Below are 16738 nucleotides of genomic sequence, written 5' to 3'. Positions count from 1 at the left end.
AGCAGGTTTTGCAGCTTAGACCTGTGTTTTTCCAAGTTAAGATGATCCTCTGATTCCAATTAACAACAACTGACATTTATATAGCCCCTTTAACAGAGCAAAACATCCCCAGGAACTTCACAGGAGCGTTATCAAACAAAATTTGACAATGAGCCACATAACGAGATATTAGGACAAGTGACCAAAAGCTTGGTGAAAGAGGTTGGTTTTAAGGAGAGTCTTAAAGGAGAAGAGCGAGATGGAGCGGCGGAGAGGTTTAGGGAGGGAATTCCAGAACTTGGGACCGAGGCTGCTGAAAACAGGCCGTCAGTGGTGGAGTGATTAAAATCAGGGATGAGCAAGAGGCCAGAATTGGAGAAGCGCAGAGATCTCGGAGGGTTGTAGGGCTGCAGGAGGTTACAGAGCTAGGGACGGGCAAGGCCATGGAGGGATTTGAAAACAAGGGTGATGATTTTAAAATCGAGGTGTCGCATTAACTGCAGGAAGTACTGACTGAGGAGGAAAAGATGGTGAAAATAATCAAGTCATGCATTGAGCAAATGAGTTTGGTAAATGTAAACACAGTACTTTACTTTGACGAGAAATGTTAGTTTTAGTGCATAGTGTATCAAGATACATTTTGGAAAATTAAGTGAATGCTCAATCTTTTTCTAATGTTATCCTTTTGAAATGGTATGTTGAAATTTCATTTAAAATTTTTGCATGTCTAACAGTGAATATGCAATTGAATTGTGAGGCTGGCTCGATAAATATATTTTGGAACATTGCTAGTTATTAAAAAAAACTGCAGTGACTTGTATTTTTGAGGGACATTGTTGCAATATTGAGTGAAATATTGGTCAATTCTGGCAAAGTAATTTTTGGTGCATTGTGGACAAAGGCGAATAGTTAAATTTCATCTTTTATTAAACTAGGGAAAAATTTAATTGCCTCTTTTTTTAAAGGCACTGTTTATAGTATTGTGCTACCGCTAGAAGCTAGTAATGCACTAAACACATTTGAAATATCTAATGTTTAAAAAATTAATGCATACTATGAATCATTTTTTGGGGACACGTAATCTGATCCACGAATTATGTTTCTCTTCAAATTGTAATTAGAAAATTGCAACATTTAGTAGCAGAACATTTTTGTTAATCACATATTAGGCAACAAGGTGGACGTTTCAAGTACAGGTTAACAGTCGGTGTTTATGGCAGATGGCAACTTCTGATGCTGAACAAAATTAGTTTGTGGGAGAGGAGGGATTGTTATGTATTGGATATACATTTCTGTTATGGGTTCAAAAACATGGCAAGAGCAAAGTGACACAATTGAGTTCTGAATGATTTTCTCAGACTGAAATGTTAGTACATGGCATCACTGAGTACAACACACCATGAGTATTATTTGATTAGCAACAATTCTGGAATGTTGCACATGTGGAACAATTATATTACATCTTTCTTATGTAAGTTTCTTAGCCAATTTGAATAATTGCTTTCCGAGACTAAAATATTGATTACATTATAAAAATAATTATTTCTTGTACATAATGTACCAGAAAATAGATACATGTGTCAATAGGATAATCCCAACATGACACTGGCCAAAAACACTAGGGGACACTTCTTGTTATTTCCAATCTTTTTTAATCTTTGGAAGACCCTGTCACTTGCTAGGTACCTTGCCCAAATGATCATCCTTCATGTGTGAGCTTAGAGAGTAACTATGGAGCCCAGGCCCAAGCCCAAGCTTGCTCAAATTCCATAGCTTTGTAGTTTCCAACAGGAATTGCTGGATGCCAATCAGAAGTTGAAACCCTGGCTGAACTTTCTTTCCACCCCATCTAAGCCCAGATGCACAGAGGCCAATTGTAATGCTTCAACTTCTGCCCCAGGGGAAATCAGCTAACTTGGCACAGATTGGGAGCGCAATTTAGAACCAATCTGATCGTGTGACTTAATGTTGCACTACTAATTGTCTTTCCCCACTGGGCCATTGAGGGAGCAACAACACCTTTGAAATAAAATTGTGCTCTGAGTAATCAGGTGATCTTGTTCCACTGCTGTATGTAATGCATTGTTCTGCCCACTCACTTAGTTCCTTTTGCACACCAGAAAACAACAGTAACCAACCTTTATCTGTTTCCCAATTATGAGACAGTTCCAAACTTTTTCTCTAGTTCTAGCACTGAGAGAAGTATCCTTTGAATTAGAGTTTCTTGAGCTTTATTTAAAGTTTTAGTCTGTCAAGTTAACTGTGATATCCTTTCATTGGCATCTTGAATAGTAATCTAGTTTTAAAATTTGCTTTGATTGCCAGCGGTCCTTCTTAGCTTTTGAATTTCTTGATACTCATGATTGTTGCTTAACTTTTTGAAGTGAGATACCTTTTGGAATCGCACCACTGAAGCCTGACATGATCGACTGGTTCATTGGAGAACCAGCCTGGCAACAAAGATATTGAACCTCAATTGCTCTTGGTCTCGGGGCCTCCGTATCCAATTCTTTGTCTGCTACAGTTCCCCAATCTGACTTCAGTATGCTTGTAGGGCCAACTTTTTGTGCACTGCTGATCAATTGTTTTAGATGGTGTTGGACCACAATATGTCGGGCTTTAGTTATTTTTCCACTGTAATGTGCTACTAATCACAATTTTTCATGAACATTTATCTTTTTGTAAGAAATAATATGGTAATTTGTGATTTAAAGACGACTATTTGGTTTATGCAAAAATTAACCGCTGGTGAGTTTAGCTATGTAGAACCATTGGCCGCCTGCTTTGTGACTTTTGCACACATCACTTTTTATTTTTCATTGTTATCTGGCATTATTTTTCAAGAACTACCAGGCGCAGTAACATGCCTTTCCAACATAACGTTGAATTTTTTTATTTTATATTTGTATAATGTTTTTGCCCATTTTCCATAGGCTTTAGTCTATGTTTGGTGATGTCAGGCTCAATTTTGTGTTCTAAATTTGAGCAATGGATAGCAGTGAGCACTATTTTCTCATGTGCCAGCTCTTAAGAAATTAGTCCAAGGTTGTAATGTTAGCTTTAACCCTTCTACAATATTTGGGAATTCAAATGGAAATATTCAGTATACCGCTAACAAATAAATAACTAGTCATTCATTTCATTAAAGATTATCAAAGTTGCATAAATACTTTCTAACAGTTTCCTTAAATTTGTAGAGAACATTGTATTTATTTTTATTACATAGGAAATGGCTTGCAGGGCTGGAATCACCTCTTGTTTGAAAAAACCTTGTGTATACAGTTGCGCTGTGGGCATTGGTCCAGATTCAGTAGTGTTAGAGCATTCGAGGTATTGTGTATTTTGTTAAATTTGTCCCCGAGGAGGTGTATGTTAAAAGTTCTGTAATCAAGTGAAAACTGCTTTGTGAATTTGCCGCTATTATCTACTTTTTACTTCTAATAAACCTGACTTATGGTTTAAAGCCTAAGTCACAAAGTCTGATGTGTTCATTCTTCTATTATCTGATTTACAAAAACAGGGTTTCTGTTTGACCCCAGGCAGTGTTAAACTAGCAGATATTGCATGTATAAAAGCAAGCTCCAGTTTGTAGGAAGATAAGTGCTCACTTACGCATGAGAAAATATTAATTTGGTGACATCCTCTGGATTTTAGAGAGGAAAAAAATGTTTTTAAATATTTCTGAAGAATTACTAAAAAGGAAGATTATGCACCTATTGTCCTTTTTTTGGTCATTTTCGGGATGTGGGTGTCACTGGCATTTATTGCCCATCCTTAGTTGCTTAAGAAGGAGATTGTGAGTTGCCGCCTTTAACAGCTGCAGTCTGTGTGGTGAAGATGCTCCCACAATACTGTTAGGTAGGGAGTTTCAAGATTTTGACCCTGCGACAAGGAAGGAAAGGTGATATGTCCAAGTCGGGATGGTGTGTGACTTGGAGGTGCAATTGCAGGTCTTATTCTTCTAGGTGGTGGAGGTTGCAGGTTTGAGAGGTGCTGCTAAAGAATCCTTGGCAAGTTGCTGCAGTGCATCCTGTGGATAGTACATACTGCAGCCACGGTACGTCAATTGTGCAGGGAGTGGATGTTTAAACCAGTGGTCAGGGTGCCGATCAAACAGACTACTTTGTCCTAGGTAGTGTCGAGCTTCTTGAGTGTTGTTGGAACTGCACCCATCCAGGCAAGCGGAGAGTATTTCATCACGCTCCTGACTTATGCCTTGTAAGTGGTAGACAGGGTTTGGGGAGTCTGGAGGTGAGCCACTCGTTGCAGAATACCCAGCCTCTGTTCTGCTCTAGTAGTCATGACGTTATGTGGCTGGTCCAGTTCAGTTTCTGGTTAATAGTGATTCCCAGGATGATGTTGGTGGGAGACTCAGCTGGTAATGTCATTGAATATCATGGAGAGGTGGTTATGCTTGTGGTGTCCTGGTCAATGTTTATTCCTGAAACAACCGGATAGATTTTAACTTTTGGGCAGCCGACCAGAGGAGCACACCAGCTGGCTGCTCATTTCAGCGGTAAGGTGACCACCTTGATTTTAAGGCCCTCATTTCACTAGAACCAGCGAGCTGGGGACACCAAACAGGCTTCCGAGGCACAAAAATATTAGCAGGTTGGGACACCGGCGGCAGCTGCAGGAAGGTCTGGGGGGAGGGGGTGCAGGTGAGGCTGAGGGGGGTGAGCCCAGGCCGGCAACGGGATGCAGTGATTTTGTCGCTCAAGGAGAAGCACTCCTCCTTTCAAATGCAGGTGTAAAAACATTTTTGTGGCCAGCAGTGGTCCTTTTAAGGACCGCAGCTTAATCCACTCAACACCAGAACCCATGCATGGAACCCGTGCAGCGCATGCACCCCCTATGTGACCTTTACAGTTGCAATCGGGGGTCCGTACTATGCCATTAGGACCCCCGATTTGCATGGGTGAGATACTTGCCACCTGTTTCAGGCAGGTGTGGCTACCACGCAGTGTGTTACACTTTTCAAAGTGATAGCAACCAGAGCGTTCATGGAACAGTAAGTCTGCCAACCTCATTTTGAGGCCTTCACTGCCCCAGTAAGTTAAAATTGACCCCAACATCACAACGATAGAATATCTGTCCATTTACCTCATAACTATTTGTGGGACGTTGCTGTGTGCAGATTGGCTGCAATGTTTCTCAACATTTCAAAAGTGACTACAATCCAAAAGTATTTCATTAGCTGTGAAATACTTTGGGATGCCCTAATGTTCTGAAAGTGCTACATAAATGTAAGTTCTTTATTTCTTTTCTATATATGTAGAAATCAATTTAATCAGGAAACGGCACTGATTTGACGTTATAGTGCAGTGTTTGGTGGTAAAAGAAGAATAAGCAGCTTGGTGAGATAAAATCAGGACCTAGGTAAGTGTTTCAGATCCATTCATAACATATTACATATGCGTGAACTAACACCAAATGTAATGTATTTGAATACCAATCGTAATGAACCCTAAAAATTTTGTTACCAAATAATTTAGGCAAAAATTGAAAATCAAAATTTTCTGTTCCACAGAAAGATAGTGATTTAAATGCTTTAATTTTACTATGATTGACAATAATGTGCAAATAATTAAGATTACGAATTCTTTTTTGAGTCCTATGTTCCTGATGATTTTCTGACAAGTGGAATATCTGCTCCCAGCCCTGTCAACATTTAAATCTTGTTTATTTCTGCACTAAGGTTTATATGTTGCTGGAGGCACCAATACTCACCTTTTTAGAATGTGGTTTTGCTCCCTGCCACTAAAGGCAAAGCGCAGTCAGCAATAAACTACTGAAAAGAAAACAGTACTCACCCTGCAGAAAATATTTTTAGTATGTACAGCAACAGAAATAACATGCTGATGAATAAACAAATACCGAATAATATGCAAATCTAATGACAGAATTCCGAGGACCCAAGGATTCCCTCATTGATCCCCTCAGTTTGAATATCTAATAGCAACAGGGATTTTAAAAAAGCACTTGGATTAAAGTATATTTCATACATGATTATGTATGCTGGAGAGCTTTATTTAATTAATTGTTGGGATGTGGACGACATTGGCTTAGGCACATTTGTTGTCCATTACTAGTTGCTCTGAAGTGGTGGGAGTGGTTTGCCTTCTTGAACCACTGCAATCCTTGTAGAAATGGTATTCCCATAATGATATTAGGTAGGAAATTTCTGGATTTTGACGCACTGGCGATGAAGGAATAGTGATATATGCTAAGTCAGGGTGACGTGTGACTTGGAGGGGATTCTGGAGATGATGGTGTTTCCATGCTCTTATCATTTTTAGTGGCAAATGTCAAGGGGCTGGGTGGTGCTGTGTAACATGACACAAGTTTTCTCATGACTTAAATGTTTTTCAGTATGCTCTGAATTCCAAGATGTGTTTCATCTTTGAAATGCAATCCAGGCTAGTTCTTTTATAATTGTAGATTAATGGAATTTGTCAAGCAGGTTTTATTCTGTTTTTTGCATGATGTCATGGAGGACAGATATAATGGCTAAACTCTATGACTATGCAGGAAGTAAAGTGCTGAAGAATTTTGAGGTTGGTCTCTGGTTGGAAGCCTCAGTGGGTAGAATGTTATATAGATCAGGAAGGTCCTAGGTTTTGAACTTTTGCCTGTGATGAGATGGCTGATATAAATCAGTGTGGCGTGAAAAGAAAAGGGCTTGCATTTATATGGTACCTTACGACTCTACATCTCTGCCACTCAGCTCAACTTTGAGATCACCTGCATGCTGTCAGACTGGCTGTCTGGCATTATGTCACGATCTAAACACTGAAGACCAAAGCCATTGTTTGTGTCTGCTGCCATAAACTGTACTCCCTTATCACTGACTTCACCCCTCTCCCCTGCCACTCGCTCGAGCTGAATCAGGCTGTGTAAAAACACAGCATCCTGTTTGACTTATTCTTGAGTTTAAAATTCCACATTATTCTGTCACCAAGATTGCCTCCATCCATCTCCACAACATTATCCACCCTGCTGCTTCCTCGCCGTACCAATGTCAGAACCCAATGTTTTTGTCAAACTAAACTCAATTTTTCCAAGACCCTTCTCAGTGATCTCTCATTCTCTTCCCTTTTTATAAACTCCAACTTGTTTAAAACTCAACCACTTATATCCTGCTTGCCTGAAGCTGATCTACAATGGTTCCCTGTTCTCTAACACATTGAGTTTAAAACCCTTATCTTCTGCTTCAAATCATTCCATGGTCTCACCCCCCACCCTAACTCTGCAACCTTCTCCAACCTAGCAACCCCTTCTGTACCCTCCAATTCTCAGATTCTAGATTTTTGTGCATCCTTCGCTGGTGGCAGCCCTCAGCCAACTCTCCATATTATTTAGAATGCCCTCCTGAAACTCTCCGTAAAACTTATCTATTTAGCCAAGCTTTTGGTCATTTCAAATCTCACCCACTACGGCTCAACATCCATTTCTTCTCCCTCCCAGTTCTCTCCCCTTAAGGCTCTTTTGGGTTTTTTAAGTTCCTCTTGTGTTCAAGGTGCTATATAAATGCAAGTTATCATTGTGTCAAATAACCCAAAGCACTTCACATACAATGAGTTACTTGGAAATGCACTGATTATTATTATGCAGGTATGTTCTTGGACTACAAATAGGTCCAACGAGCCAAGGCTCTTGATCCTCCTCATGGTGATCCATGCTGGAAAATGTGTTTTTGTGTGTATCGGATGAGGACAGGTTCAGACTCTGATGTGATGCTTCCCTTTGGTTGAATAACTTGCCAGTACTCACTGTTTAAGGTTATACATGAAGAATGGAAAAATTGTCCATCTCTCTGTACTTCTCTCTCTCTCTCTTTACCTCTCTCTCTCTCTCTCTTTACCCCTCTCTCTCTCTCTCTCTCTACCCCTCCCTCTCTCTCTCTCTCTCTCTCTCTCTCTCTCTTTACCTCTCTCTCTCTCTCTCTCTCTCTTTACCTCTCTCTTGACCTCTCTCTCTCTTGACCTCTCTCTCTCTCTCTCTCTCTTGACCTCTCTCTCTCTACCCCTCTCTCTCTCTTTACCTCTCTCTCTCTACCCCTCTCTCTCTCTTTACCTCTCTCTCTCTACCCCTCTCTCTCTCTTTACCTCTCTCTTTACCTCTTTACCCCTCTCTCCCTCTCTCTCTCTACCTCTCTCTCTCTCTTTACCTCTCTCTCTACCTCTCTCTCTCTCTACCTCTCTCTCTCTCTCTCTCTCTATCTCTCTCTCTCTACCTCTCTCTCTCTATCTCTCTCTCTCTACCTCTCTCTCTCTTTACCCATCTCTCTCTTTACCCCTCTCTCTTTACCCCTTTATCTCTCTCTCCTCTCCTCCCCTCCCCCCACAAACTCCATTCCTTAGCCACCGACTCCATCCCCCTCCCTAGCCACTATCTGAGGCTGAACCAGACTGTTGGCAAATTCACTATCCTTTTGTCTCTGAGCTGAGCTTCCTAGTCCATATCCTCTCCATCACCAAGACCTACTTCCACCTCCGTAACATCACCCGTCTCTGCCCCTGCCTCAGCTCATCTGCTGAAACCCTCATCCATGCTTTTGTTACCTCCAGACTCAATTATTCCAATGCTCTCCTGGCTGGCCTCCTACGTACCACCCTCCATAAACTTGAGCTCATCTAAAACTCTGCTGCCCATATCCTAACCCGCACCAAATCTCACTCACACATAACCCCTGTCCTTGCTGACCTACGTTGGCTCCTGGTCCAGCAACGATTCGATTTTTAAAATTCTCATCCTTGAGTTCAAATCCCTTTATGACCTTGACGCTCCCTATCTCCGTAACTTCCTCCAGCCCTACAAACGTCTGAGATTTCTGCGCTCCTCCAATTCTGGCCTTTTGTGCATCCTTCACACCACCATTTGTGGCTAGGCCCTAAGTTCTGAAATCCCCTCTCTAAACCCCTCTGCCTCTCCATCTCTTGCCTCAAAGTCACTCCTTAAAACCTACCTGAAAATTGCACTTTTAATTTTTCACCCATTTTTGGCAAATCTGCACTCCAATATCAATGTCATCAGTTTGAAATACCAATTTTGAACTGCAGCATTAATGCTTGAGGAACAACAGAAAGAGAAATTTGCAGAAGGATGCCATTTGGCCCATTATGCCTGTGTAGGCTCTCTGAAAAAGCTATCCATTTAGTCCCATTTCTCCCTTCCGTGAAAATTGTAGGTATACGGTTGTGAAGATGTTTCCCTTCATGTGGTATAATTGTGATTTTTGTTTTGTCTGACTTAGCTTTTAAATATAATTAATTAAAAGCTGAAAACTGCATGTGCAACAATACATTTTACTGGAACTATGTACAGGTGAGAATTGCATTTCATGAGCTACTTCAAAAAAAAAATGTATCCTTTCTCAGACCTAACTCATGGATCTGACACACCCTTTTAACTGTGGAACATTGTGGCTCATACGATTTTGTGTGTTTTGCATAATTATCTACAAGGCAGTGTTACCAGCTGGGACAGGTTTTCATTACCTGTATCAACCTGTGTAGAAAGAGTTTCAAGTTTGTGAGACATTGGAATCAACTGGAGGTAGTTGTACATGGTGGGGAGGTGGTGGTGGTGTGGAGGGCAACCTTCATGCTCAGATTTTGGGTGGGGGGAGTTTTTATTTTAGTGCTTATATCACTGATATGCTGGTACTTCTACAGTTGTGCTTGGACTTCTGCGTCAGATACTCGCTGGCAGTTTTGACTGTCAATTTTTCCAGTCCTCGTCTTTGGACTTTCCAAGGCTTTCCATTTCTACTTTTGCTTCCTTGTTGGGGGGTGGGGGGGTTGTGATTTCTTTCTCAGTTCATGGGAGGGGTTGAAATTCTTGCTTGGGGATGCAGGATTCTTGCACAGCAGAGAATGGGTTCTTGCATTGAGGGTTTGGAGATTTACAATTCTTGGTGGAGTAGGTGGATGGCTCAGGATGGGGCATTGGTTTAGCCATTACAATTCAGATACCACAGTTTCTTTCCACTGGTTTTCTCAGTGGTGCTCCCTTGGCCTTTACTTTGCTCCACGGTATTCCATTTATCAGCTTGCACAGAGCTTCACAGGACCTTTAACTTTGTTTCTTTCACTGAGTTCTGCTTCCTTTTATCACGCAAAGTCTGCAGATTTTAATGAATACTTCGGTGAGAAACCTACTTTAAAGAATTTCCACATATACTTTACGAGGTTTATATTTACTTTGGATTTTTTAAAAATAACCTAGAATTGAATATCAGATCACAAATGCTGATTGACAGTACTATCTGCTACATTTAAAGGCTCCTGGGAGACCACAAATCATTTTTTATTTCAAGAAAAGGGATTACTCTGTCGTTTGGAACTGAATATGAACAAAAACCCATCTTTGCTGCATGAAATTCCTTTTATAGTGGAAAAATATTCAACAAATTCCGGGTTCTTTTCGTGTCGCATTTCAGCAGCTCTAGTAGACTCCAATAGTTCGAGAAGACATAAAGCATATTGCAATTTTTTTTTAAAAGTGCATATATATGTGATTCATGACATTTTTAATAGTTTCAATTTTTGTATTTAGGACATCTTGTTTGCTTTGTAGAATGCTACATTTTGGCTTTTTTGTTTAAATGTGATTTCTGCAAATAGATATTTGTATCATTGAACTGGTCATTTTGTTTATGATTATAGTTTGCTTAGTGATTGTAATTTGTCTTTCAGATCTTAGATCATGTCAGTATGGATTCAGGCCCAGCAACTTCAGGGCGAAGCTCTGCGTCAGATGCAGTCTTTGTACGGCCAGCATTTTCCAATTGAAGTTAGGCATTACTTGTCACAGTGGATCGAAAGCCAGGCATGGTATGTAGAATTTTGGTAACTGTGTTCAAGTCACATTCTCCAAATGGCTATTGATATCTGATCAGCATTAGAGTGTGGTATGGTAGTGTTGTCAGTTATGGTCAAGACCATCCTTTCAAACTTAAACGTAGCTGAGAATATTCTTATGAGACACAATGCTGTTTTACTTCTCTGTTTCTTGCCTAAGATGAAAACAGTATTTGAACAAAAATGTGGTCAGTTTCTTGAAGAAAGGAGTTTCTTGCATCAACATTTTGACATGAACTAAATAATCATCTTGACACTTGAATGTATACATTTCTATAGTAGTCTTGTCCTTCAATCAACAAACCTATCTTCATTTCATTGGTACTTTTATTGCTTAAGCTAGAAGGTAAGTTGGGAATGTACTTTCAATGTGCAGTTCCAGGCAGTTTAAAAAGAATTGAAAATCTACCTTGTAGAAGCAATTACATCTTTGCATAATTCTAAAATTAGAGCTAAACCAGTTAGGAGAGAAATCAGGAAGTTTCTTTTTACTCAAAGGGTAGTGGAAATATGAACTCCGTCCCCCGTTCTTCTTCACCTCCCCCACACCCCCCCCCCCCCAGAGGCTGTGGATGTTGAGTCAATAGAAATGTTCAAGACTGAGATCAACAACATATTTTTGTTATGCAAGTGTATCAAGAAATATGAAGTAAAAGCAGGTAAATGGAGTTGAGGTAGAAATCAGCCATGATCTAATAGAAAGGTGGAACTGAAGAGCTAACTTTCTGGATTATATAATAACCAGGGAATAGATCATTCAAGACCAGTTATGAGCTCTGGTAGCAAGTGGCTACCAACAGTAAAATGGCTTTGGACGTTCCCAGTCCAATGTGCTGATCAAGAGGCAACAGACTTCAGAATCCACTGTTGGCCAAGTGACAGCAGTATCTTGCTGGTACTTAATTTTGAGATTTCTGATAGTTCCTGCTTTGTGACAGTTATTGTTCGATATCCTCTCAGGTGTAGCATCAGTCTCTCCAGTAAGCAGACCCTCAGCACCTTTCTCCCCCCCTGCCCCCCCCCCCCCCACCTCAAAACCATTAAGAATTTACCTTTACTGCCCAATAACAGATATGATAGCAGGAACTGGTATGGATTGAGAATTGGTTAACAGACAGAAAACAGATTAGGAATAAACGGGTCTTTTTCAGGTTGGCAGACTGTGACCAGCAGGGATCGGTGCTTGGGCCCCAGCTATTCACGATCTATATCAATGATTTGGATGAGGGGACCAAATGTAATATTTCCAAGTTTGCTGATGACACAAAATTAGGTGGAAATGTGAGTTGTGAGGAGGATGCAAAGAGGCTTCAATGGGATATAGACAAGCTAAGTGAGTGGGCAAGAACATGGCAGATGGAATATAATGTGGAAAAGTGTGAAGTTATCCACTTTGGTCAGAAAAAGAGAAATGCAGAGTATTTTTTAAATGGTGAGAGTTTGGGAAATATTGATGTTCAAAGGGACCTGGGTGTCCTTGTACATGAGTCACTGAAAGCTAACATGCAGGTGCAGCAAGCAATTAGGAAGGCAAATGGTATGTTGGCCTTCATTACAAGAGGATTTGACTACAGGAGTAAAGATGTTTTACTGCAGTTATATAAGGCCTTGGTGAGACCGCACTTGGAGTATTGTGTACAATTTTGGTCTCCTTACCTAAGAGAGGATATACTTGCCATAGAGGGAGTGCAACGAAGGTTCACCAGACTGATTCATGGGATGGCGGGATTGTTGTATGAGGAGAGATTGAGTAGACTAGGCCTGTATTCTCTGGAGTTTAGAAGAATGAGAGGTGATCACAATGAAACATACACAACTCTTACAGGGCTTGACAGAGTAGATGCAGGGAGGATGTTTCCCTTGGCTGAGGAGTCTTGACCTAGGAGTCACAGTCTCAGAATAAGGGGTAGGCCATTTAGGACTGAGATGAGGAGAAATGTCTTCACTCAGAGGGTGGTGAATCTTTGGAATTCTTTATCCCATAGGGCTGTGGAGGCTCAGTCATTGAGTACATTCAAAACCGAGATCGATAGATTTCTAGATATTAAAGGCAGCGAGAGATATGGGGATAGTGCAAGAAAATGGCATTGAGGTAGAAGATCAGCCATGATCTTGTTGAATGGTGAAACAGGCTCGAGGGGCCGGATGGCCTATTCCAGCTCCTATTTCTTATGTTCTTGTGTTCTAACTAGGGGTCATAATAACAAAACCCTTTGTGTTTACTGGATACAGTAATCTCACATCCCCTCACATCCTAGCTCTAATTTTAAGATTATAAATCTAGGCTTGCGTTACAGTGCAGTACTGAGGGAGTACTGCACTGTCAGAGATGTCGTTTTTTGGATGAGATGACAAACTGAGACCCCACCTGCCCTCCCAGTTGGATGTAAAAAGTTCCACGGCACTATTTGAAGCAGAGCAGTTCACCTCGTGTCCTGGCCAACATTCATCCTTCAACCAACACCTAAAACAGATTATCTGGTTGTCATCGCATTGCTGTTTGTGGGACCTTGATGTGTGCAAATTGGCTGCTGCGTTTCCTACATTACAACGGTGACTACACTTCACAAGTACTTCATTGGCTGTACAGCGCTTTGGGACCCTGAGGTAATGAAAGGCACTATATACATGCAAGTTCGTTCTTTCTTTACGCCATTTATCCAGTTTCCACAGCTCTTCTGACGAATTTATGGTGCACGAGCTGGAGAGAGGTTGTGGATATGCCAGTGAAGTTCTTTTTGAAGTGTAGTCACTGTTGTAATGTAGGAAATACAGCAGTCAATTTGCGCAAAGCAAGATCCCATAAATAGCAATGAGATAATGACCAGATAATCAGTTTTAGTGAATGTTGGTTGAGAGATAAATATTGGCCAAGACACCGGAGCGAACTCCCCTGCTATTCTTTAAAATAGTGCCATTGGATCTTTTTATATCCACATGAGATGGCGGATGGGGCCACGGTTTAATGTCTCATCTGAAAGACTGCACCTCGGACGGTATAGCACAGTACGGCTCCAATTACGAAAATTCCCCCTTAGTGACATGTTTGAACACTAGCAGCACTTTCAAAGAGAAGGTAATTATAGGGATAAATTGAATGCGAAGTTGTGCAGTTCACATTTATTATCACCCTGAACATAGTATGAAATTTTTTAAGTGTTCTGTAGAGCTGCAAAGGTGCAATTTGCTTCACTAAAAATTTGAGCCGTCGTGCTCTGGTTTTAAGAACTGAGAGGATTCTCCTGGAGCCCTATTATTGTCCTCTATTCTTGCCAGTTTAATTTGTCTGTTTCCCAATCAGGGAGCTCTTTTTTTCTTGAAAAAAACATTTGAATCCCTACAAAGATTTAGTCATATTAACAAAATATTTGGCTGGATTTTTTTTTAAAAAAGAAAACCCTTATTGGTCTGATAGCTTGGGTATTTTATAGATGAGTTCTTCAGAGATCTCCTTGGCTGATATCACTGGGGACTTGGCATTTAAAATACCTTACAGTAATATTAGCTGGTCAAACAATTGTGTTTCCCCTCAGTGCATTCTCAAACCTGATCCAAACAAATGCAACATTCATGTTGTGATAGCTTCAAAATAAAAACTGATCTTTGGACAATGATGAAATGCAGTAGTATTTGAACAAAAAATACAATAATTTAAATGTTTTACAATTTGGTCTGTACTTTTTTTGCATGCTTTTCTTGTAATTTTATTTCTCTTTTAGGGACTCAATTGATTTGGAGAATCCACAAGATGAATTTCGAGCACAAAGACTGCTCGAGACCTTGATACAGGAGCTACAGAAGAAAGCTGATCATCTAATGGGTGAAGATGTTTTTGTATTAAAGCTGAAATTAGGGAATTATGCCACTCAGTTAAAGGTAGGTGTAAATTTCAAATCCTGTATGTTTGTAGAAAGCCATTGTATGTTTGTGACTTTAGATGCCAGTTAATTGATTGTTGTATTTTTACATTTTTAACCAAATACAGGGGTATGACACAACAGTTTCACTTATTGTTAAATTAGCAGCAATTTCCTGTGTTCCATTCACTAACAGAATGAATAGAAATATATTATTATTTTGCCTTCTACTTCTTGATTGTTTAGTCTAACATCTGTATCAAGTATGTCTCAATTTTTTTCCTCCATTGTTTAAGTCTGTGTTTCTTCATTGGTTATTTTCTACTTTCATTATAGTTTTGTTACCCAACAATCATAGTGCACAATACCTATTTCTCTCCAATTTCATTCCACACCAATCAAATCCCAGTGGAAAAAAAAAGCTGCAAGATATATGTAATATGAGAGTTCCTCCCCCATCTTACCATATACCTCAAAATAAAATTATTAACTGACTCTCAAAAGATTCACCAAAAAATTACAAACTTTCTCAAAGTTGGCTCCAACAACTCTTACCCCTTCTTTCCTTCTGCACAAGCAGTATGACACAACTTGCTAAGTCGATGAATAGTTTAGACTCCAGGTCCGTGCTGCCTCCGGACGAACAGCCTTAGCAGGCTCGTATTTCAGCTCCCAGCTACAGCTAGTTGCCTGACTGCCTCCCATTTCCTCCTGGGCTTGGATTCCATTTCTCTCAGCTTCATACTTGATCTTGGGCCTGGCCTTCCACTCAACAACAAGGGGAATGCAGGGCCCAAGGGCCAAGTGTAAGCAGGAGGCCAAGCCTGGAGTAGTTTACAAACCACTGCAATGAAAACAGCATTGGAATACACAAATAACTGGTACCGTACAACTGAATTTGTGATTCTCAGTAATTCAGCAGATTCTGCGCTCATAGTATGGTCAGTTTTGGGGCATGCTGAAGAGACTCACAGGCCTCATACTTTAAAGTATGCAAAGTGTACGTTACATTTTGATGTGTCACATATGCCAAGAGTATGGTACACCCTGTGTCTCGACTCCCGCCCAAACTGCCAACCATGAGCAAGGGACGTGGCCTCACTTACAACTTCCACCTTTCACCCGTACTAATCCCCCAATTAGTCCATCCTTAATCTCAGCCCCAAGATTTAGGGGGCACAGTCTCAGGATAAGGGGTCGGCCATTTAGGACTGGGATGAGGAAAAACATTTTCACTGAGTGTTGTAAATCTTTGGAATTCTCTACCCCTAAGGGCTATGGATGCTCAGTTGTTGAGGATATTCAAGGCTGAGGTCGATAGATTTTTGGACTCTAAGGGATATGGCCATCAGGCGGGTAAATGGAATTGAGGTTGAAGATCAGCCATGATCATGAATGGCAGAGCAGGCTCGAGGGGCCACATGACCCACTCCTGCTCCTATTTACGTTCTTATGTAGGAGATCCACTAGTACAGTTTAAATAAAATCGACACAAGAACACTGAATTCCTCCAATGGCCCAGTTGGGAAAGACACCGAGCCATACAAACCAGAAGATTCAGCTTTGATTTCTGTTCTATGCTGAGTTAGCTAATTTCAGTTGGGCAGCATTTAGATTGCTATGATTGGCTTCAGTCCCCCTGGGCTAGGGAAGGGAATAATCAACCATATCTCTTGCTCCTGATAAATCTCCAGTACCTCCTGATGAAAGTGCACCAGTATGGTTGTTGGATTGGAACAGAGTAGGACTTGGCTATGTTGCTCCCACAGGCAAATGACCTGCCAACACTCACTGTCTAAGCTCAAGTTTAACAAATGGTCTCTAAGGCAAGGTAATGGAGGGCTGCAACTTAGATGGAACTGTATGCTGGCCATTGGAGGAACTCTGTTGTGTCGATTTAAAAAAAAACTGTACTAGTGGATCTCCTACATAAGAACATAAATAGGAGCAGGAGTGCGCCATGTGGCCCCTCGAGACTGCTTTGCCATTCAAGATCATGTTTAGGAGAGGCTATAGGGAGAAAATTTGCAAAAGAAC

General features: G+C 40.7%; 1 protein-coding gene across 6 annotated transcripts in view; it reads left to right on the top strand.

Annotated features, from left to right (window-relative positions):
- Positions 1-16738, top strand: part of LOC137299903 (signal transducer and activator of transcription 5B-like) — a 125590-nt gene that overhangs the window by 71707 nt on the left and 37145 nt on the right. For 3 of the 6 annotated variants that reach the window (XM_067968888.1, XM_067968889.1, XM_067968891.1), the window contains 3 exons: positions 5258-5358; positions 10680-10817; positions 14564-14720. In XM_067968888.1, the coding sequence (XP_067824989.1) occupies positions 10690-10817; positions 14564-14720 (285 nt within the window). In that variant the 5' untranslated portion in view covers positions 5258-5358; positions 10680-10689. The remainder of the gene's footprint in view (positions 1-5257; positions 5359-10679; positions 10818-14563; positions 14721-16738) is intronic. The other 3 variants (XM_067968886.1, XM_067968890.1, XM_067968892.1) reach the window with 1 other exon arrangement.

This window comes from Heptranchias perlo, chromosome 30 (genome assembly GCF_035084215.1).
Source record: "Heptranchias perlo isolate sHepPer1 chromosome 30, sHepPer1.hap1, whole genome shotgun sequence".
NCBI lineage: Eukaryota > Metazoa > Chordata > Chondrichthyes > Hexanchiformes > Hexanchidae > Heptranchias > Heptranchias perlo.
Note: the sequence above shows the minus strand (reverse complement) of the source record. Positions and strands in the feature narration are given on the sequence as shown.